This window comes from Delphinus delphis, chromosome X (genome assembly GCF_949987515.2).
Source record: "Delphinus delphis chromosome X, mDelDel1.2, whole genome shotgun sequence".
Lineage (NCBI taxonomy): Eukaryota > Metazoa > Chordata > Mammalia > Artiodactyla > Delphinidae > Delphinus > Delphinus delphis.
In genome coordinates this window covers 82,208,259-82,232,624 of record NC_082704.1, presented here as the reverse complement: position 1 = coordinate 82,232,624, position 24,366 = coordinate 82,208,259, and the positions used below count along the sequence as shown (strand labels likewise).

The window sequence follows — 24,366 nt, the reverse complement described above, 5'->3', positions numbered from 1 at the left end:
AATAACTACACCCACCCGGCCAGCTCTCCAGTCCATTGGCTGATTCCCTACCTGGGTCCTGTTGGTTGCTATTAGAGTCTTGAGCAGCTCCTTGGGCATCCTGCTCAGACTTGCTCTTGCTAGAAGCACTCTTGCTGCCAAAAAGGCTACTGGGCTGGTTCACAATCCGGGAAAGTGTTTCCAAAGGCTTCAGAGCAGCATTGACTGTGTTGGCCATGTTGGGACTGAGATAAAGGAAGATACAGAGATGAACTGAGCACAGAAATCCATACTAAAAGGAACCAAGGCTCATCAGAGTAATAACTGATCCCAGGAATGGGACATGGAAGGTACAAGGTGAGCCTGAGACATCTTGTTGTGCCAGAAGGCCTTCAAAAGCAAGAAGGCTTTAAAGAATTAATGGGGTCATTACCACAGGCCAAACCTTAGCATCAAAAAGAATAATGATGGTAATAGATTATAACACATTAAATATAATCTGCAGCCACAGGGAAACAAATGCAGGCAGAAAAAGGTCTTCATTATATAAGAATGCCAGCTAATAAACAGGAATGAGAGAATCAGAAAACTATCACTGCAACCAGCAATGTTAAGTGATCTAGGTAAAGACCACTAGTGAATGCTAAAACTAGTGAGTTAAAAATCTTCAGGGCATAGGATATTCACGTGATCTTCACGTGAACTTAAAGCATCACCTCACGGATAATTTGTTAATACAAAGTGGAACTCTAACCATTAACTATGTGATCAAACTTCGTATCACCCAATAATGGGACCAAGTGGCATTATGCGTCTCCTGATGTGATGCACTGAAAAAGGCAAACATCACCTATGTAGCATTCTTGCCAAAAAAAGTTTACCCTAAACCTAACCATAAGGAAGCACTTAGACAAATCCAGACTATGGGATGTTCTATAAGACATTCGACCTTCTGGACTCTTCAAAACAGTCAAATGTCAAAAAAATAAGAGACACGTGGCAATCAAATACAATGAATGATGCTCTCTGGATCCTGGATCAACACACTCTCCTCCGGGATAGAAAGACATTCTTGGAATAATTGGAGATAGATGAATATGAAGTACATAGTGAGTATTATTATATTAATGGTAAGCTTCTTAGAGGTGATGACGGTATTTTAGCTATGTAATGGAATGTTTGTTCTTAGGAGACACATGCTGAAGTATTCAGAGGTTAAGCATCACGTTTATAACAAATTTCAAATGATTTACCTCACGAAAAGAGGAGGGGGGGGGGACTAAGGCAAATAGGACAGAATGCTAACCACTGGTTAATCTAGGTGAGACATACAGTGCTCATTATACTGTGAGCTCAAAATTTTTAAACATTTAAAAAAACTGATGAGGTTGTTATCAAATGAACAAAGAAGTCAGTTTGAAGAGGTCCCACAAGCCCAAAGGTGTAATGAAAAAGAACATGAAGAATGAGCATGAAAAGAAGGATAACTGTAGTGATCCAAGTAATTCAATCAGATTTTAAAAATCAAGGAAAATTCATGAGTCCATAATACTACACAGAAAATAGAAAGCCAGAGCTCGTATTTGAGGTGGAATTTAATCCATTTTTGACTTTACTCTGAAAATTGGTGACTGAAGGGAAAAAATTAAGTTTTTATCCTGGCTTTTTAGTAGGAACTGTATTATAGGGTAACCAACTTTCCCTCTTGAACTGGAGCTGGAATCACAGAAATATAGCAGCTAATAATGTAGAAGGAATGACAGAAATTACAAAGTTGTCATCGATAACCCTCTAAGAAATTAAAACACACAGGCAAGGATTATCAACTGGTGTTAAGACCATTAATTAGGTATATGGTTGATAGGGAACTAGACATTTGTACAGTGCTGAAGTAATAACACTGTTATTTTCTGGTAAGAAGGAGGAAAATATAACAGTACAATGATGATTATCACTCTACCCTAGTGGTCAATCTTATCATGATTAATGGTAGTTCAAAGAGATGCATTTCCCCATGATACAATATGAAATGTACATCATCATCTATGATATATCCTAGCCAAATAATGTTTAAATTGCTCCATTAAGCCTCTACCTCTAAGCTTACAGCAAACAGGGAGTAAAAGCAACAAGTTAAACTACACTTCGTGGAACCAAGTGGACCAAATCTAGGAAAACATTCTACAGGTCTGATCACTTCAATAAATTCGTTCATGAACAACAGCAATAAAATGAAGATTAAAAAAATTAAGGACCTGTATTAGAATAACAGAGACTCAGAGGACATAACCAGATGTAATACAAGGTCCATAATAATCTTCTTACAATCATTAAGAGGGGGGAAGCTTGGGAAAAAACTACTGATACAGACCAACTCATGAGTTTGTGGCAAATGAGAGAATTAAGGCCCAAAGAAAGGAAAGTGCCTTGCTTAAAAGCAACAATACTAAGAACTCAGGTTCCCGCCTACATCCAAACTCTTCCTATCACACTGGCTGCTAATTACTTATCTGGCAAGGATACATGAAATACTAGGCAAATGGACAAGTATGAAGCACGATTAAGAAGAGGGCAAAAGCCTGGTGCTGGAGGTCAGGAATAATTTTACCTGGACAGGTCCAGGCTGTGAGGCACTCTGGCCAGGTCATTAACCAGTCCCTTCTTCAGGAAGAGTCGAATGATGTTGTTCATGCCATTGTGTTGAGTCTTGGCTGTTGCACTGCTGTAGAAACTGGAGGTGGAGGGGCAGGACTCCATGATAGTACTGATGATACACATCACTGCCTGAAGCCTAGGAGAGAAGTTTGACATCTCTATCACGTGAATACAGCCCATTCTTAGGCCACGTCTTCACTAACTTGCCTCAGATAACCCTCCTGGTTTCTTCTGTGTTTCCTTCTGGAAGTAACATCTAAACAAGTAAGAAAGAACTCACTCCCTGGGTGGAGGCATTCTTCATTTTCTTTAAACATAATTTGAAAAAGTGAAGTTGAATAACCCCCTCAACTTCTTACTTGAAGACCCTAGAAATATAATGAAAACATCCCCTTGTTTTCTCTAAGCCGTTTACCCACCTCCTCCAAGTGTCATTAGTACTTTGGGTATTTGGTAGCACTAGAACTATCTGAGAGAACCAGAGAATGTACAGTGCCAGGATGACCAGAACTCTTGTTCAAATGCAAGGAATCCATGGGACAAGAATGAAGTTAGGGGATGCTACTGGTTATTAGCACTAAGTCAGGCACGGATTTTACCTGGCATGTTTCTCTGTACTCTCAGCCATAGCCAGTGCCCTTCCCAGGGCTGCTTTTACTTCATTCACAAGGGCCACCTGGGCATCTGTGCCACTCCCTGCGGCAGCCAGGCTTGCGAGGAATAGGCGGGCCAGGGCAGGTGTATCCTTGTCTTCTGCATTCTGGGTATGTGGGAGGAGGTGGTCCAGGACAAAAGCTAGCACACTGCAGTCCTGAAAAGTCATTAATCGTGACATTTACTCACAAGCACAATTACGCCATACTGTTTGCACATCAACAAGGTACACGCATACAGAACTGATCCTTGGAGTCATCCAGTCAATGATTATCAGGCCCACTTTATAGACGAAAAAACCAAGACTTAAAGGTGCAAGCCAAGTGAGTAACAAATCTTGAGTTTATGCTTCCAAATTCCATTCATTTTTCACAAGCTTACACATCTTCATTAATCTGAGGCCTAAAGAAATGTGGCTTGCCAAAGAACTTAAGTCAATGGCGATGATTCAAACCTTGATCCCTAATTCAGTGCTACAATTACTCCAGTTTCTAATTAAATTGTAGTATTTACTGAAACCTACAATGTGCCCAGGACCCTGGGCTAAAAATTGGCAGGGGTTGAATGAGAAACACACAGCACAGTCACAGATATGGATATGCAGAAATAGTTAATGCAGTGTTACTTATCAAAAAAGGCCCAATAACAGGGAAGGAAATTAAGTCAGATTTTCCCTCCCCCTCTAAAAATGATTTCTGCCCTGATAATTCTTTATCTTAGAAAGAAACTTAGTTCTGTTGTTATTCAAGTAGATTTTGGATCAAAATGCAGTGGCGATTTTGGAACTAGATAGAGATGATGGTTGCATGACACTGAATGTAAAATGCCACTCAACTGTATACTTTAAGATACTTAGTTTTATGTGCATTTTACCTCAATTTAAAAAATGCATTGAAGGGACCTCCCTGCTGGTCAAGTGGTTAAGACTCCGAGCTCCCAATGCAGGGGGCCTGGGTTCGAGCCCTGGTCAGGGAACTAGATCCTGCATGCTGCAACCAAGAGCCCACATACTGCAACTAAAAGAGCCCGTGTGCTGCAACAAAGACCCGGTGCAGCCAAATAAATAAATAAATATTTTTAAAAAATGCATTGAAGAATTCTAGGCTCTGGGTAATAAGATAAGGTGACCCTGTTAACTATTAGAAATAAAAATTTCCCAGTAGTGAATAAAATACAAAGTTAAAACAGTTTTCTGAAAAAAAGTGTAACATTACCAGTAAAAACTGAAAAAAAAAAAAAGCCTTGCAATTTGGGCAACTGAGTGGATTCGTGCAACCATGACTGAGTGGAAGGAATCTGGATTTGAAACCAGAGACCTGGGCTCTAATCCTAGTCTTGCTACTCTGAAGTGTGGCCTTGGGCAAGTTACTGACCTCTCTGAGCCTTCTCTTCTCTCTGTTAAGGGGAGCAATACCAACAACCTTGCAGTGCTGAGGTGAGGATTATCAATAGTATCTATAAAGCACCTATGAGTACCCAGTACCAGTAAGTGGGTGACTTGACACATATTAAAGCAGATACTTAATAAATTTGCAATTAAGTGTCTTATTCCATAAGTATGCTATTATAACTACAACTGGCATAAATGAGTATAAGCTTTGAAATAAACGCCTAATGTATACTTAATACACACATTCCATAAAGGGCTTATATCCAGAATATATAAAGAACTCAGTAGAAAATAAGAATAAAAGACTTGGACACTTCACAAAAAAGAATATACAAATGGCCAATAAAGACAGGGAAATTTTAACCACAATGCAATACCAGTATGAACCTACTAGAATGGTTAAAATGAAAAACAGGAATACCAAGTATTGGCAAGGAGGTGAAATAATCCAAACACCCATATGCTGTGCTGGTGATAATATAAATTGACACAACTGCTCTGGAAAATTTGTTATCAGTTGCTAAAGCTGAACAGACCAGCAACTCCACTCCTAGGCACATAGCACCCAACAGAAATATATGAACTCACGTATGAACGTGTGTTGAGTGTGTGTGTATAAATACACACACAGACACGAACTTATGTATGTACCAAGACATTTGTATGAGAGTGACTGTAGCAGCACTACTTTTAATACTTCCAAAAGGAAAACTAGCCAACTGTCAATAAGCACTAGAATGGATAAGACTGTGTTACATTCACACAATGGAATGCTATACAGCAATGAAAATAAACTAAAACTACACACAAAGATGTAGTTGCAAACATGTTAAGCAAAAGAAGCCAGACACAGAACATACTGTAAGATTCCACTTATATAAAGCACAAACCCAATTCACGAACACAAGATAATGGTGACCTTATGGAAGTTCAAAGGGGAAGGGGAGATGTGCAAAGGTGTGAGTGGGATTAGTTTTTGTGGAGTTTCTAATGTTGAATTTAGTGGTAGTCATCCAAGAAAAATTAACTGGTGAATCACTTAGGAGTTGTGTATTTTTGTATGCATTTTAAAAGCTTGCATTAAGATAAAAATAGCTTAAAAAATGGCAGCTGCTGTCATAGATTCTTTGTCTGCAACATTATTGCCCCTGTTCCATTCTCACACCCTTTACTGCTTACTAACCATAAAATAACTATGTGACCTCCAAAACAAGGTCTCCTTTATGAAAAAAACCTCCTTGGGTACCCCTTTTACATATATGGGAACATGATATGGTTTCTTAAAGTGTCCTTTCACTTGAAAAATCCAACCTGAAGATAATTCTGTATCAGGACATATAAAATATGACTTCATTCTTTCCCATGCTCTACTGATGAACATTTAGGCTTTTCTTATATTCTATTTATTACCAATACTATTACCACATCAGGTGTCTTTGCACAGGTGTGAGTACATCTGGAAGATAAGCTCCAATACTGTGTACTTCATTTATTCTCCTGTCTCCTAGATACCTTTACCTAGGTGATCCACAGATACCTCTCAAATTCTATATTTTCTCTTCAAACCATTTCCTCCTCTAACAAAAGGAATAAAAAAAACAAAACAAGAAACATCTCTCGAGTCCTTGATTTCACCTTTATCCTCCAAATCCCATCTCGTCCATTTCTACTGTTAAAACATCTCTTCAACTCATTCATTTCCCCCACCAACTTCATCAAGGTCCTGTATTACCTAGACTACTATATCAGCGTCCTGACTGGTCTCTCTGACTCCAACCTTGCCTTTTGCAGTCTCTAATAAGGCAGACCAAGTGATTTTCTACAAAACAAATTAACAAACTACATCAACTCACTCCCTGCAAATGAGCCTGATGGCTCCACATCATGGAAAAAAAGGCCTAGCTCTTTAATGTGTCTTAAGAGGCCTCTGCCTCTCTCATCACTGGGTTAGCATGCACGGGCTCCTAGCAAAACATCCAACACATAGCAGGTATCCAAATGATTAACAGTATAAAATATTAAGCAGAAATTAGAAATCTTACCTCTTTGATCAGCTCAGACTGGCCCACAGTATAGCTGTAGTTGGCAATTAGGGTAGCAATACCAACATAGGATCTCACCAACTCTGCCAGAAGCCGAAGAATAGTGGAGGTGGGCATTAACGGTTTGCTGCCCTTGCCTTTCTGCTTGCCTTCCTCAGACGCCCGGTCCCCTTCTTTATCTTTCTTCCCATCCCGAGACTCCTCCGGAGTTGAAGCTGTTGAGAAAGAGCCAAACACTGGTTCAATTCCACACTGGAATATTGGCAAAATCAAGTCTTAGGTGGAAAGGATACTTCAGGCCACTAGTACAAATTGAATGCCCTCCTCCTACTGCAGTGGAAAGACAGATAGCTAATATGACACAGGTCTCAGATGTGCTCTACGGATATAGTTACAACAGACAGGCTTTACCCAACTGTTCGCACATCTTCCGCCATTTCCCTCCTCTTATACATTTTATGTTCCAGAAATACTGTACTAATGGTAGTTCTCCAAACATGCCTTGTATACACTTTTTACCTCTTCTTCCCACATGTCTGTGTGGCACACATTTACTTAATCTAGCTAAGCTCAAAAGATGATCTCCTCTATAAATGCTTTCCTGCTTCATCCAGGCATACTGACATGCTATCATTATCACGTGCCCACTATATCTTATCCCAGCACGCCTCCATTCCAGCAGTTATCTTGTACTAAAAGCATTGCATGTCACCCTCACTAGACAAAATTCTTTAAGTGCAGGGAATGAGTCTGATTCATTTTGGTGTCTACTATAGTCTGCCACATAGTGGGCAATGATGCTTCCCTTGAATGATACTACCATCACCCACACTATACACTACATATGAGCAGTAAGTCCACCAAAATGAGTTAACCAATATTTTACCAATTATTAGCCTTTTAAGCTTATCCTCCAGGGACTAAACTGGCATTAAGTACATCTCAACTTAGATTTCAAAGATCCTTCCTGTCAAGGAGGAGCTCTTGAAAGGTCTCATTAGAATTGCTTCCACATGACATTTCTCTAATTCTTGGCAAGTAGCCAATGGGCTCTGTTGAAACTGCTAGAAAGTAAGAATCCACCATATAAATCTTGTAGCCAGAATAGTGTCACTGGCACCAAAGTTCTATAAGCTAGCATGGACGCTACCAAAAGAAATATACGGAGAGGTTTAAAGAGTAGAACTAAAGGATGTTACCACAGCAACCACTACTGGGTTAGTTAAGTTACAGTTCCATTAACTTTATTTATTCTATATTCCCCATGTTGTACAATATATCCTTGTAGCTTATTTTATAACTAATAGTTTGTACTTCTTAATCCTCTACCCCCTATACCATCCCTCCCCAATTCCTTCTCCCCACTGGTAACCACTAGTTTGTTCTCTGTATCTGTTGAGTCTGCCTCTTTTGTTATATTTACTAGTTTTTTAAAGATACACACATATATTTAAAAATTTATTTATTTTTTTGCTGCGTTGGGTCTTCATTGCTGCACGCGGGTTTTCTCTAGTTACGGCGAGTGGCGTCTTCTCTTTGTTGTGGTGCATAGGCTTCTCATTGCGGTGGCTTCTCTTGTTGTGGAGCACGGGCTCTAGGCACGCAGGCTCAGTAGTTGCGGCGCGCAGGCTTTAGTAGTTGTGATGTGCAAGCTCAGTAGTTGCGGCTCGTGGGCTCTAGAGTGCAAGCTCAGTAGTTGTGGTACATGGGCTTAGTTGCTCTGCGACATGTGGGATCTTCCTGGACCAGGGATCGAACCCATGTCCCCCACATTGGCAGGAGGATTCTTAACCACTGCGCCACCAGCAAAGTCCTACTAGTTTATTTTTTTAGATTCCATGTATAAGTGATACCATACAGTATTTGTCTTTCTCTGTCTGACTTATTTCACTTAGCATAATGCCCTCAAAGCCCATCCATGTTGCTGCAAATTTCATTCTTTTTAATGGCAAGTTCCATTAACTTTGGCATATAATGAGGAGTGGGTGCAGGGCCAGGATGCCATATACTATGAAATGGAATAGATCCCAATAAGAAAACGTAGGCACACGTGAAATGTTGATATAGAAAGCTGGCTTTTGGGCCCAGGGTCTTTGATTTACTTGGCTCTGGGTCATTAATGGACACTCTTTAACATCACTGTTGTGCCTATAGCACCAGCTCTCACTGGGGCAATCAAATGGCAGTCTTCTGAAGACCCTAAAGAAAGCATTGTAATTTCTAGAGCTGGTGGCAATGGGGCCTACAGTCCTGAGCTGCTAGCTCTAAGGAGATCTGCATGTATTCCTGAATTCCTGAAGAATATAAAGACTTAATCTGGTCTCAGATAACTGGGATGGACCTTTTGTTTACAGAACGCTGTGCTCACCCCCGAGAAAGTTCACTTACGCAAGTAAACGTGACAATTATGCCTGTATTCCCCTATTGTCTGCCCAGGACACTCCGTTTCTTCAAGCTGTCTTCTCAAGAAATAAGAACAAGAGAAAAGCAAACCATTACCTTCTCCTTGGGCTGTCCCAGATGTGGAAGTCTCAGTGGAGGCACCATCTGCAGCAAAGACCTGACTCTATGGAGGAAGAAAACTCCTGAGCCATTATTAATTTCAAAGAGAGTTGTCCCCAAATGGCAGGACTCCTTTTCAGGGTACTGGCTGTAAATGTTATAGACTCTCTTTATCTTTTAACCACCTTTTCCTTCTGTATACTATAATCCGTGGGAAGCCATCATTATAAACAGCGACTGGAAGCTTGAGGGGAAAGGGAACGGGGGAAGATGAGAATGAAAAATGAATTAAAGAAACATTTCTAATCCAAGGAGAAAAAAGAAAATCCCAGGGACAACCCGATCTTCATTTTGAGGCAACAGATAATTTATAGATACATCAAAATTAATACCTTTGAAATATCCCTGGCATAACCCTATATCCCGTAGTAGGTACTGAAAAGGGAGAAGGCAGATAGAAGGCTGGAGCTGACTTACATTAATGGAAAATCCTGGCTGTGTGTCAAAGTCACTGCTCTGACGGGTAAGTGACCGGTACTGCTGGTATACATCATCACCCATGTCTTGCAGGAGCTGGCCAACCTCTTGAGTCATACCCCCAGGTTTAGGATCAGATTTGTCTGCTAGAAAAATAAAAACAAAACTCTTTAGACTGTGCAATGTTAATGACCATCTGGTAGCCTGGTCAATTTTGCTCCAAGTTGCTACAAGTGTTTACAAGGTAATATTGCTAGGCTTTGATTTAAGAATGAGAAATGTAGAGAGAGCATGGTTGAAAGCCTCATTCTGTAACTAGTTTTGTGACCACAGGCAATTTACTCTCCTCACTGTCCTTAGCTGTCACTACTAAGCTTAAGTGAACATACCTGACATTTTGCCTAGTACAGTGAGAGGTCAATAAATGGTTGCTATATATAGCTAAATTATTATTATTATTATTTTGGGGGGAAGGAGGGTTTAGGAGGTGGGGTAAAGCAAGGAGCTCTATAAGGATTAGAGTAATGTATGGATGAAAAGCACTAAAGTAAAGACTCAGATTTTCTTGACTTGTTAAATGCACTATTCATCAACTTTTGGCAATTCTGTGGGACCTATCAAATAAGTATGTCCTGAATAAAATCCAGAAGGATCTGACTGGAATGGAACTTGAGTTCCAGGCAATTCATTCATGACTTTCCCAATACTTAAAAGCAGCACCTTAACTAAGGACAAAAGATAGGGATGGTGGTCTCAGAGGTCAGGAAGCCTAGCCACACCTTCTAATATTGTTCCCAGATCTTTGGGCAACAACTATGTTTTGTTTCTGAGAGTGAAAACATTGGAGACTTCTTGGTATTTTATTTTCAACCTGCTCAACCTGCTTATTATCTCCTTTTTTTTTTTTTTTTTTTTGCGGTATGCGGGCCTCTCACTGTTGTGGCCTCTCCCGTTGCGGAGCACAGGCTCCGGACGCGCAGGCCCAGCGGCCATGGCCCACGGGCCCAGTCGCTCCGCGGCACGTGGGATCCTCCCGGACCGGGGCACGAACCCGTGTCCCCTGCATCGGCAGGCGGACTCTCAACCACTGCGCCACCAGGGAAGCCCTCTCCTTTTTAATCTTTGTTCATTCTTTCCTCTGTATGGGATGTACTCTCATACAAAAGATTCTGGCAATCTCCTTATCCTTATCATTCATACTGTATGACTATTAACTTCTTCAGAGAAGTGACTATGTGTCTTATTCATCTTGATTCCCAGAGAGTGGGCAAATACTTGAGTACTCACTAAGCCATGAGTTAGCTGAAGTGACCTAAACAAAGTGCCCAGCCTCCTCAGGTGGGCTAGTTACATACCTTCCTCTGGAGCATGGTATGCAGCCAAGGCATTTAGCATGTCATAGATCACTTCCTTGATAGTATCAGGAATGACAGGCAGAGGTGAGGGCTTCAAAGGGGTTGTCTTCACCAGCTGTACAGCATTAGGGCCTTTAATTCTAAGATTCTCAAATTCATCATCTGAAGCTAAGCCAAAGTGAGACAGGGAAAAATTAGTTAATAATGAACGGGTACCTACATTTGGTTACTGATAAAGACTCAGAAGCGGGGGGGCCACTTCCAAACAATGTTCAAGTAGTCTACTAGAAAATCTGGCTTTTACCTTCCCTAAATCCCACAGGATTTCATACAGCAATATCAAATAGTAAAAAAAAAAGAGTATAGGCTTTGGAGTTGGGGACACTTGGTTTTGAAATCCAGTTCTGTTACAGGATCATGGCCAAATTATTTCAACAAACCTCAATTTTCTCATTCTTGAAAATTTGAGGATTAAAGGAGACCATACATGAGAAATGCCCAGCGCAGAGCCAGGGTGGGGCTGCCAAAATAAGTAGTCCCTTGCCCAACTTTTTTTTTTTTTTTTTTGCGGTACGCGGGCCTCTCACTGTTGTGGCCTCTTTCATTGCAGAGCACAGGCTCCTGACACGCAGGCCCAGTGGCCATGGCTCACGGGCCCAGCCACTCCGCGGCATGTGGGATCTTCCCGGACCGGGGCACGAACCCGTGTCCCCTGCATCGGCAGGAGGACTCTCAACCACTGCGCCACCAGGGAAGCCCCCTTTCCCAACTTTTAATTTAAAAAACAAACAAACCAACAAACAGAAAAAACCCCAAAGCCCCACAACCCCACAGAAAAGTTGAAAGGTTAGTACAAAAAAATCCATATACTTTTCATCTAGAATCACCATTTGTCATGTCTACCTGCATCTAAGATCAAGGATATTTTCCTACATAGCCAGAATACCATAATACCCAAGAGATTTAACACAGATACAATTATATTATCTAATATATAGTAACTGTTCTAACTTCTCCAAATCTCCTTTATCTAGATTCAGCATCCCATCAAGGTTGGTGGTTTTCTCTCATCTCCTTTTATCTAGGAGATCCTTGCATTTTTCCCTTTCACGACATTAATATTTTGGAAGAGTCTAGGTCAGTTTTTTTATGGAATGTCTCACAATTTGTACTTATCTAATTGTTTCCTCATAATTATAAGTCAAACATTTTTGGCAAGAATACACTGTGATTCTTCCTACTGTATCACATAAGTCACATGTCCATTTGTCCCTCAATTATCACTCTATCTGTAAACCATTCACTGTTTACATTCACTGTTGTCACATCAAGCTAAGTTATTTGAAGGCAAGGACTAGACTGAATGAGTCCTTGGAATCTCTGGCAGGAATTACCACAGGGCAAGGACCAGAGAAGCTACTGAACTACCCCTGAATTGACCCACTTGATCAACCAGCCAATGTCCCAATGCTTGCCTAAGGAGGTTTTCCAAGTTATAGGCTTTCTCACAGAAAATTTTTGGAGTTATACTAAGCCACAGACCTCAATGTCTCAAAGGCTAAGAGAAGGGTAAACTTACCAGTTCCTGAGCCTCGAGGGGCTGGAAGGGCAATGCGGATACAGCAGTTGGCCACTTCTGTGAAAATGTCTGGATTGCGGCATGCGGCTGGCCCAAGGACACGAAGGATGTAGTTGATCTCCCGAGAGCCGAGGCTGCCAGATACAACACCAGAGGTAGTGCTACCAGCTCCACTTGTAGCTGCTGAGCGAACAACCTAGTAAAGAAAGGGAGAACACTGCTGATTAAAGACCACTTTCTAAAACACAACTGCATTCAAGGAAGAGCTACCAAGGATTAAAATACCAACCAAGTTCTGCCTCAAGACAGTGGATGACAGCCTTTGATCTTTGGGAGAAAGATACACTTGGTCTTTCAAGTCCTATTCCTTCCCAATTCAAAAAATGTGGCTTACAAGAAAAGTTACAGCATTCAGCATACCCCCAAAATTATCAACTATTAGACTAGATGATACGTGACCTTTATATAAAATGGGTAACGTATATAGATCATTGATCATCCAGATTATGGCTCCCAAATTTAAGTGCTAGCTCCTAGCCTTCCCAAATGCCATCCCGATTTTAAACCAGAATGGTTCAAACTCTAAAAATATGTAATACTGACATCCACTTAGTATATAAGAACAAAATTAAATGCTTTCTTTATGTTTCAAAGTCAATAATCAGTCTTGGATAATGACAGCCAGGAGATATCAAACTACTTATGGATTGTTTGCTTTGATACCACAGGGCTTAGACATTGTCATGCTTTTGTTCTCATAAAATGACTTGTTAAATCATGGAAAGTATAGGAAAGTATAAAGAAAATAGTTCCACTGTATTTTCCACGATCTATTGCTTTGTGAATTATGTTCATAAAGGTAAAAATCTTTTGGACTCAATGCCTTTCTTACCAAATTGGTCATGCTCTTCCGTTTAGCCTAACAACTTCTACATCTTGCCTGCCAGGCTGCAATCGTAAAATAACTCCCATTTTTTAAATACAGAAAAGTGTAATTCCACTATGTGCCATCGTTTATTCAGTCCTCTGCTGGACATTAGATCTCTAGTCTTGATATTACAAGTTAATTCTACAGTGAACATTCTTGTATATGTACTTGGCATACTTGACTTTAGTTATCAGATAAATTCTTAGCCACAGAATTTCTAGGTCAAAGGATATCTTAAACTGACAGTACCAAATTGCCCTCCAATGTGGTTGCACCAATTTCCACTCCTACCAAAAGTAAGAGTATGCCTGGTTCTTCACACCCGTACCTGCAATGGACATTATCAAGCATTTACATTTTGCTACTTGATACGTTAAACCTGCCACTGATCTTCCTTTGTTTCCCACACCCCCAAATAAAATTGCCTTTAAGCTTACAAAGTTTTCTGTCATCCAAAAAGAACCTATATTTTTTCATAGCATTTTAAAAAGTTGTATAAGCTTTAAACATTTTAAGTATGTTTGTTTTTAAGTCAGAATCCTGTCTGTATATAGTTGTTTCTTCTCTGTTGGGCTGTCTCCTGACCCTGGATCAGTGTACATGCTGTCTTTAACAGCCTTCTTTTGGTTTTGCTCATGTCAGGTGAAATCAAACAGGCTGGCTAAAGAAGAACTGTCTGAAGAATGTGAGATATATACTCATATACGCATAGAAGTATGAAGCGGCACCACCTTTCTGGCAAGCAAGCTAAAAAACAATATATACCTTTTGATCCAATTTCTAAGCATTTATAAGAAAAACGACCTTAAATGTGACAAAGCTATGCACAAAAATACAAATAGCAACACTATATATCAACTTGGGAAACAATGTTCCAAGAGAGGAAATTGAAAGTGAAGTCAGTAGCATTCACCTGATGATTGCTGAGAAAGAAGTAGGAAAGAGTTTGTAAAAGTACTGTGGAGAAAAAGCCTTATTGGTGAGATGTTAGCCCCCAATCCCTCTGCTGATGTCTTAAAGTTGATGACATAAAGGTTTTTATTTTTCTAACTGCTTTGTTATTTCTTCTACTGCTTTATATGTTTCCTAAAATAAACAAATAGACCTCAGTTTTCTCATGTGCACAATGCGTATTTGTAAAGAGCTTATCACAGTCATAAACATTCCAAAAATTTTACTACGGCTGACCCTTGAACAACATGGGGGTTGGGGTACCAACCCTCCATGCTGTCGAAAATCCACGAATAACTTACAGTGGCCCTCCACATCTGAGGTTCTTTATCTGTGGATTCAACCCACTGTGGATTGTGGTAGTACTATAGTGTTTACTATTGGAAAAAAAATCTACATATAAGTGGAACTGTGCAATTCAAACCTGTGTTATTCAAGAGTCAACTGTACTTTTACAACCCCAAAACACAACGTTTGGAAAACAGGCTCTTGGGTGAAGTACTCCTATAAGAGAATGACCTTTAAAACATGAACTTGGTAGAGGGTATCCTAGTTCCTTATTAACAAGTTTTGGAGGACACGGGGAGTGGGAAGGGTAAGCTGGGATGAAGTGAGAGAGTGGCATGGACATATATACACTACCAAATGTAAAATAGGTAGCTAGTGGGAAGCAGCCACATTGCACAGGGAGATCAGCTCAGTGCTTTGTGACCACCTAGAGGGGTGGGATAGGGAGGGTGGGAGGGAGGGAGAGGCAAGAGGGAAGCGATATGGGGATATATGTATAGCTGATTCACTTTGTTATAAAGCAGAAACTAACACACCATTGTAAAGCAATTATACTCCAATAAAGATGTTAAAAAAAAAGTTTTGGTTCAAGAAACCTATATTGCTAGAGAGGACTTTCTAGATAAGAGCTATCACTATAGTAAATTTAAGGGTAAAAAATGTATTTTCTAGTACCTTTTAAATGTCACTCAATGGGATAATGAGTGACCTACCATACCTAAGCAAGCACCTGAGCACACAGTTGGGAAATTTTGCTGGGCAGAGCATATCATCTGTAACACCTAGCTATATATACTTGATGAAGAATCGGAAGTCTATCTGCTCTGAGAGCAAGGAGAACAAGGTATTATGTAAAGCTAAACCAGCATCGGACACCAGAAAAACTCACCTTTTCCATGGTATGGCGGAGGGTGCAGGGGTCCTCAATAATGTGTCTTAAGAGAAGGGTGACCAGGGGAGTAAACCCATTGAAGCCTGAACTCTGGGTCAAATTCAAGATCATGCGGGTACTCTTCAGCTCTGCAAACATCATGGCATATTTGTGGTCTCGGGTGAGCCTCAGGCAGAGGCGAAGGGTGGCATGCAAAGTGTCTGGGTCCACAGGGACCCCTAGCATGCTCACACAGGCCCGGATTAAAACAGTCACCATATCCTCTGTCAGGCCCTGGATCAGGATCTCCCCAATTTTTGTTTCTTCCAGGCTTGTCTCCTTTTCAGTATTTGTACTGTCTAGGGCCAAGGGGGTATCTATAAATGGGAAAGTAAGTGTTCAGACAGTTAACTTGACATTTCCTCCCATCCTCTCCCTCTTAAGGTCCTATAAGAGAAACAGACCAAATACCAATTCAAAGACCAGATGAAAAGGCACATAAAGAGGACTGTGTATCTTTAAGTCACCAAGCAATCTGATGGATAAGAAATCACTCATGATGAAATCTGGCCAGAATTTAAGCCATAAAGGCACACTAGCTTTGTGTAAGACACTCCTTGAAAGATTCACAACTAAAAGTACATACCATTGGCTTTATTTTCTTTACGTTTGATATCCATTTCTTTGCTTTCTTCCAATGTCTTCTCTAGTTCTTGCCCATTGCTGTTTTTAGAATTTTTATTCAGCCGTGGTACCCTCAGGAGTGTCAGCATCACCGGGCGCCGGTTCCCTGTTTCCTCATTAACCTAGGAATTCAAGCAAAAACATCTCTACTGAAAAAAGAATTGTAAGGGGGGTGGGAGAGCTGGAACTCTGTAGCAAAATGCTGTAACAGGAAGGAACCTTGGCAATTTATCCCACCCCTATCATTTACAGAGAGAAAGCCTGAAGGTCCTCAGAAGAAAAGTGGCATACACAAGACCCTACAGCAAATTATAAACTTTCCAATAGAGCAGACTCCATCCCCAACCACTCCCTAATCCTTGACTGAACACTTAAAATCATTTCCGGGTGGGACAGTATCAAATTGCCACAGACTCATGGCCTAACACATGGCTGTAAGAAGACTCAGTTCTCTGAAAACTATACCCCATTTAGGAGTGGTAATACTGTTCTTATAACAGGACTGCTGGTTCAGGAAGAAGCAAACGGAAAGGCATACTCAGCACCTTCCCCTCTTTTCAACCAAGTTTATGGCATTGAGTGAGCATGTACCTGCACCATTGTAGTGAACTGGACAGTGTATCTTCTTCGGCCTGCTGTGAAACGCACACTTGTCTCTCCAGATTTCCAGGCGGAATCAATAGTGCTATTGTTGCTTGCACTGTAACTACACCAACGTCCAGAGCGGTCATCAAACCAGCGCCAGTTGTTGTTGTTGGACTGTAGGTACTAAATACAAGAACACAAAGTTTCATTGTACTTCCTTACAAGGTTGATTGTTAGAAGAAATAGTAATTTCATCAGTGTTCATTGCTAAAGCGAACCCAAGAAAAAGAAATATATTGGACATTTTAAATGTTTTGCAAACCAAGAGAGAAGTTTTTATATACCTTAACCCTCGCATTCCTAAGCCTCTCCATAGGCACAAAACACTCTATAAATACCCTTATCCTGTGATGCTCTGCTTTCCTTTTGTTTCCAACTATTTTCCACAAAAGGTAAACATTTTAGATGTACTGGAGCAAAACTTCTGTTTCTGGGAAGGTACTAAGATGATGTGGCGTATATAATTTGCGTATAAGGAGCACTTGCTTTTGGAGGAATCCTTGCACACTCAGTCCTTCACATAAAAGAAGAGCCACTCCTCCTCTGGAGACAGAACACTTCTTTAACATTTACTTCCAGGGTAAGTTCTTAGACCCTTTAGCCAGCAGCTCCATAAAAAAAAAAAAAAAAAATTCTAACTCCCAATTCAAAAGAAAACTCTAGCTATCAAGATCCCTCAAGAGATTTATGCCTTGATCAGAGAGCTTTACATTTTTTTTTTTTACCACTATCCCATATTCTCTTCTGGTCTATTCTTGCCTCAAGAAGCTGAGCTGTTCTGCTCACCACATACACCATATTACGTACCTTAGTCATTTGGGCTCTCCTTTTTGAGGAGATGGCTGTCTTTTCATAGAAATCAATCAGAAGCAACACTGGGGTGATCCACCTAAAACAGGAGAAATGATTTACTCTGGGCAAGCCAGAAACCTGCACAACATGGGAAAATTTATCTTGATTTCATCAGGTACCTCACAATTTTCAAACCACAAAAGGTATCCAAGATTTGGCCCGTACATGACCCAGAAAACTCCCTGATTCAAGCCCTAAGCTTGAGGGCCCAAATCCCCAGGGCAATAGAAATGAAAACAAGAGAGATTACAGGGTCACTCACTTTGGGGTCTGGACCTCCTTTTGTTCCTTGGCGGCCTGTAGGCAGGGCTGAACCACTTCCAAGAGTTTGATTAGGACATTAAGGATGCCACTAGATTCAACCACCCAAGCACAAGGTAGCTTCAACTCCTGATTGATTAATCAAAGGAAAAAAAATAAAACAAATACCAGCTTCTACTCAGTATCAAGGATTAGCATGGTATAGAACATAAGAGCGAACGCTAATAGAATTGGTTGAATTCAAATTCCATTTCCACCACTTACCAGCTATGTGGTCCGAGATTAGTTACTTAAATTCTCTAGGCCTTGGTTTCCTCAAGGGTCAAAGGGAATAATTTCTATCTCCAAGGTAATTGTGATACACTGTGCCAAAACAGTGGCTGGTACATTAGTATGTGCTTAATATGGAAACTGTTACTAGCATCATTAATATCATTAAGAACTGTTACCTACACTAGTTGAAAAGCTTCTGATTTACAGAGAACCTTTATAACCTTCCAAGGAAGATGGAATAATTAAACACAGCAACATACTTAATGGTTCCCCTTACAAGGGCTACATAAAGTGTTACTGATGTAACAGGAAATCACTGGAAGTAATTTAAATGGCTGACAATAGGTAGTTATTTAAACTAGGGGACATCAAAAAAATGGAATAATATATACATGACGTGGGAGAATATTTGTAACATAATACTGAGAGAAAAGAATACAAAACTTTCTAAATACTCTGATCCCAACTGTTTAAATGTACAGAAAAAAGACTAGAAGAAAAATATTAGGCTGTCATTTGTGAGTTTTTAAAAAAGGGGGGCTCATGAGTGATTTCTTTATATTGTAATGTTTTGGGGGACCCCCAGCATTCAGTACTTTGCAACATTTCCCACAAGTATCTATTCACAAGTGCTATATAATAAGAATCACCACTTTTACCACAAAGGAAAGCCCTGAGACTGTAGACACACAGACTGACACATATATTGGACTTAACTCCTGAGTTGCTATAAGGGTTTACTCCATTAAATCCAGGTTTTACCATTAAACATGATAAGCTAAGAATGAAGAATCACTTGTTCAAGGTTAGGTGCCTCCTAATTCCTATGATGGCTGGAACAAGAACATGTCCTGGCCAAGCCATGCTTTACCTCAAATAATCTGCTGACTGACCAGGTAGGAAAGAAGAGTCAGATTCTATCTGACACCTATTACCAAATTTCCACATCCTACCCCATTCTTTTTGGCTGCTTGTTTTCCTCAGAGAAGCCAAAAATATTCCACAACTTAACTGCTAATAGTCATTCTAAGTACTGTCTTATAATTACACCCCATCCCCCAATCCTCTAAGACCCAATTCAATTAACATTTGTTCTGAGAAGCCCTTCTCTCATTATCCAGAAGTGATGCATACTGCCCCCCCCCGAACTCAGATAAAACTGTTTATGCCATTCACGTGGCATAGAATGCTGTATTTTGTACTTAATTGTGTACATTAAAGTCTATTAGAAGCTGTAGGCTATGAAATGCAGACATGTCCTACATTTCTCTCTACCTTCTTCAATGTCTCAAATGGTAAGTGTTTGATGATTCTTTGATGAATGAATCACAAGGACCAAAAGGTCTAAATCTTACCTCAAAAAGCAGTGTTAAAAGCAAGATTCTAGTAGCCAAATTGGAGGCCTGGGGCAGGGTGGCCATCTGACTGATCCACTCTGACACTGTTTTTGTGTCACTCGTTGTCAGGGGAAGAGCGGCTTTGATCAATACATCAGCAGCTTCCCACACCTAGGAAAGCAGAAAAGTGGCCAAGTCAAGAACTGTAGATTGAGTATGATGAGGTATGTCAAAACATTCTCAACCTTGTAAAATACTCCCTCCACCTCTAATACATTCACTGAAGGAGGGGGGTAAATATGAACATATTTACTATAGGGTGTCTGTATCAAAAGATGTATGCTACTAAAGGAGCGCCTCTAAAAAATTATTTTCTTAGGCTAGATTACAAGAAGTCTAAATTAGAAGTTAAAGAAAATGAATATTTTTAAAAATTTTCTGGTGCATATATAGAGTCAATCCCACAAAGGTTCTACCAACTTAAAATCTTTCACTACACCCGCCCCAGAATTATCATTAAAAACAGAAAACAAAAATCCCAGTTAGAAACATTGGTCTTGCTTTAGTATGCATGTTAAAAATTTCTTGTAATGAATTTTATGTAATTGCTCTTGTCTATTAAGGTTTTAGTTTGCTTAAAATCACTTCTATAAGCTCTTAATATAGATTAAAGATAACTAAACATTGGTCATATCTTGTGGGGGGAAGAAAAAAGGTTTATTCAGTTTGCCTTTTACTCTTGTGATGTTTCCATACACTAAAGCTATGTTTACATACAATACTTACTTTCTTCCTCTGTCTCTAAACTTAAAAAAATATATAAAACAAGATTCCAATGATTTAAATACATAAATCATAAAAAATAGTAAAGGAAATAAAACCAAAATGCTAACTGGCTATGTGGGAATTTAGGGTAATTTATTTCTTATTCTACTTCAACAACTAGCATACATTAATTTCATAATGAGGAAAAACACTGCTTAAAAAAAGACAATAGGTCACAACTACTCATTAGGATGGGGACTCATCTGTCAAAATGGTTGTTGCATAGGAGGAGAGGGAAAAACATTTATTTAGGCCAGGGGGCCTAACTTGGCTCAAGAGTGAGAGACATTTTTGACATTTTAGATGAATCTAAGAAGAGATACCTAGAAAAAGAGAGCTTTGTTTTTTTCTTTCGAAGATATTTTGTGTGTGAAGCAGTTAATTCATGTTTTGCAGGAAAACACTCAAGAAAGAGCTAGATTACTAGATCTACAGAATTCAAAGAAAGAATACATCCATATCAGATAAAATGCAAAGATACTGATTAAAAAAATAAAAAAAGAAACCAGGTTTTGATAGATGGCAGGAAAACCATTTTACATACTCCCCTCTTCTGACCCCTGGAGAACTTACCTGATTGACTACTTGCTTCAGAATCATGTCTCGATAGTCTGCTCCATTACGTTTGATTGCAGTCATGATCAGATCACACACCCGGTACACTGTGTCTGGGAGCTCATCAAGAAGGTGAAAGCAGCCTGGCAACATGGTATCTGTGAAAGTGTGGAGTTCATCTTGCTCCAATGGATCAGCATCCTGGAACTTCTCTAGACATTTAGCCTCTTCCTCTTCCTGCTTTTCCCGAGCTTTCCGTTCCTCCTCCTCCTTCCGGCAAGCAACTTCCTGGAGGCAGGGAAGGAAGAAAGTGAGAAGACTCTAAAAATGTATCTGCCCTACCATATGAATATTCTCTACCTTCTCCTCAAGCAGGTGATACACTCGTTAGAGTGTGGCAATGAGTATGAGGGCAGCCACACAGGCTAAGGCAAGACAGGCGAAGGACACCTCCAATCCTCAAAGCACTGGCAACTTATGTGCATCATCCTACATCACCCCCCACAAATAGCACTGGTAGACATTGTGCTGCATTCTCTGCAGGTATGGTAAACTGAAGTAATTATTACCTAGATTCCTAGGTAATAAAGACAGCCAAGTTTGGCCTAATGGGTACTACCAAGGACATTTTGGGCCTCTTATTTGACAATAAATATTAATGCTTCATCTGTTTCACTTAAAGCTTCAGGTCAATGTAATGTAGATTACTGATGGCAAGGTTGGGATGAATGAGTATTCACACATGTCTTTGTTTACACTTTAATTCGACCAATTACTCTGCAGTAGTAGCAGAATGTTCATAGAAATACTAAGATTAATGTGTCAGACCCTCTTGGAAGCCCCGTTTCCTAGTTACCTCAGGTGACTCTGCCCTTTGATCCATTGGGATATCCTGTCCCAGAGACATGGCAATTGCTCTCATCATCTGGTCCTCTTCAGACATACTCAGATCCTAAAGAGCAACAACAGAAATTCCAGCAACTACACACACTCCAAGGAACTACACACACAACTCATAAGGAACCAGACATCCTGTGTTCAAGCTTTAGAGAGGAAGAGAAGGGGCTCTGAATGCTGCTCTCTAGAGTCAAACTCAATTAGGCTTACCTGGTCACTTATGAGAACGAGAGGGAAAAATCACAACAAAATTAAATATAGGAAAGGAGCTTCAATGTGACCACCTATTTGGCATCTCACAAAAGAGAGCCTTCCTATTACTTTCTGATTATGCATAATTTAAGAGTTCCTCTGCAAAGTCCAGTAATTTGCATGACTAGGAGACAGAAAGCTTCTGCTCCTTATATTCTAGAGCTATTAGAGTTAGCATACAAAGAAAATTTCGGCACGGAGAAGTAAAGCACATCAGCAGCCAAACCAATGCCATGAAAGATTAGAGCCCCTGAGCCAACTCACCCGAACAACTCCTCCCATGATCGGGGGAGGGTGGGTTAGAAGGTACTCTGTGGCCTGCTCCATGGTGCTGGTGTTCAACAGGGCCTCCATGGCATGTTCTCTTGTGAAGCCCATGTCCATGAGCTACAAAAAGAAGGCAGGATCTCAGAACCATGGTAAAAGAGAAATCCAAATGCATTTTAAAAAGAGGAATCCTTTTAAGATGTAAACAAGTTTTCCTAACTTCATATGAACTGAGAACATTTATAAGGTAAGGCAGTTAGATAACATGAATGATCCTTTCTGCCTGGTGCCTCCATACTATTTACACAGAGCTACACATTGAGGCAAGGAGCCAAGGTGATTCTCAGTTCCATCCTTTAAGAAAATTCACCTAGATGGTTATTATCATTAGGAAGATTATTCTAATTCAAAGACTGAGACTCACACACAGAAGCAAAACTGGGTCCCACTTTTCTTAAAGACAAACTGGCAACAGAACAAGAGCCTGAAAAACTGACCCAGGAAATCTACAACTAGGAAATAATCATGAGATGCATAGAAAAATTTGTAGAAAAAGAAACTATACATCACAGCTTTACAACATCAAATAATAAGAAAATCAACATATCCAGCAGTAAAAGAATGATTAAGAAGTAAAAAAGACCCATTTTCTTAACGACAGCAGTATAAGCCTACATACTGTATGATGTTACTATGTAAAAATTAGGCATAGAACTAAGTGATGAAAAAAAGGACATGACTATTCTGTGTGGTGATATTAAGAATGCCTTTAAAACGTATTTTGCTATATTTCTAACTTTTCTTTAAGTGAGCACTTTTAACTATTATAATAAAAAAAGTTGCATGTACATACAGAAGACATGTTTGAACAGGACTCTAGATATAAAGAGAACACATATACATACACACAAATTCCAAGAGGAGTATGCTAAATGCTGTTTGAGACTGAAATGTGAGGATCTAAGTGCACCCCCCCCCACACTTCTAGCCTCCAATATTTTAAAATTTAAAAATGAAAACAAAAGTTTTGTAGGTGACTAAGGTTTCCGAAAGCTCTTGATGGAAAATAAATTTGGGCCACAATATCCCTTCTCTTTATAGATTAATGAGAAAGTAGCTGAGGACAGTTTGCCTCCAAAGAACATGGCAACCACAGCCTACTGAGAATATGTAAAAGACTTCCAATACTAAACAATATGCTTGGGAGGACACAAATCTTTTACCTATTAGGAGTATTGAAACTATTCTCCAGCTTTCTCAAGAGAAAAAAATAAAGAGTAAAAGAGGGAACAAATTTAAACCTATCCCCTAACAGGACCAGGCATTAAGAAACTTAGAAACCCCACAAGCAGTATACTCTCCGGGGCAAAGTCTTGATCCTGGAGTGTGAGGCCAGAACCCCACCTGTTGTAGTTGTTGCTGGTTGACTTGAGGTTCCCGGCGGGAGCCACCTTCCTCTTGTCCTGTATCCTCTTCTCCTCGAGACCCCTCCTTCTCTTTGCTCAGTCTCTCTCGAATGACAGGTTCTCCTCGGAGGATGTGGCACAGGATGGCCAGCATGGACTCAGCCATTCGCCCACCATACACCTTCAAGGGTTTCCGGTTCCACAGGTTCTTGATGCAAGTAAAGGCTGCCTGTAAGTCATTTGAAAGGCTGTGTAAAGATCATTTTGTCTCAATTCAAAACCCCAGGAAGAATAAGTCAAAGACTTATGAGACGGTCCTTCCACAGTCAGTGCCAACAACAAAATCCTAGGCAGTACTGAGGTTGGGGGGGCCCAAGGAAGTACAGAGAAGGGGCATTTAACCCAACCTGGAAGTACCAATCTGAAGTTTACAGTTCAAAT

General features: G+C 40.1%; 1 protein-coding gene across 8 annotated transcripts in view; it reads right to left on the bottom strand.

The window, feature by feature from the left end:
• Nucleotides 1–24,366, bottom strand: part of HUWE1 (HECT, UBA and WWE domain containing E3 ubiquitin protein ligase 1) — a 143,255-nt gene that overhangs the window by 26,667 nt on the left and 92,222 nt on the right. For 7 of the 8 annotated variants that reach the window (XM_060001899.1, XM_069540321.1, XM_069540322.1 and 4 more), the window contains 18 exons: nt 23,924–24,154; nt 22,517–22,639; nt 21,960–22,055; nt 21,122–21,391; nt 19,742–19,894; nt 18,115–18,242; nt 17,808–17,889; nt 16,947–17,123; nt 16,318–16,477; nt 15,690–16,048; nt 12,634–12,829; nt 11,055–11,222; nt 9,700–9,845; nt 9,220–9,286; nt 6,721–6,935; nt 3,234–3,445; nt 2,588–2,770; nt 52–224 (listed from right to left, as the gene is read on the bottom strand). In XM_060001899.1, the coding sequence (XP_059857882.1) occupies nt 52–224; nt 2,588–2,770; nt 3,234–3,445; nt 6,721–6,935; nt 9,220–9,286; nt 9,700–9,845; nt 11,055–11,222; nt 12,634–12,829; nt 15,690–16,048; nt 16,318–16,477; nt 16,947–17,123; nt 17,808–17,889; nt 18,115–18,242; nt 19,742–19,894; nt 21,122–21,391; nt 21,960–22,055; nt 22,517–22,639; nt 23,924–24,154 (3,139 nt within the window). The remainder of the gene's footprint in view (nt 1–51; nt 225–2,587; nt 2,771–3,233; nt 3,446–6,720; nt 6,936–9,219; nt 9,287–9,699; nt 9,846–11,054; nt 11,223–12,633; nt 12,830–15,689; nt 16,049–16,317; nt 16,478–16,946; nt 17,124–17,807; nt 17,890–18,114; nt 18,243–19,741; nt 19,895–21,121; nt 21,392–21,959; nt 22,056–22,516; nt 22,640–23,923; nt 24,155–24,366) is intronic. The other variant, XM_069540319.1, reaches the window with a different exon arrangement.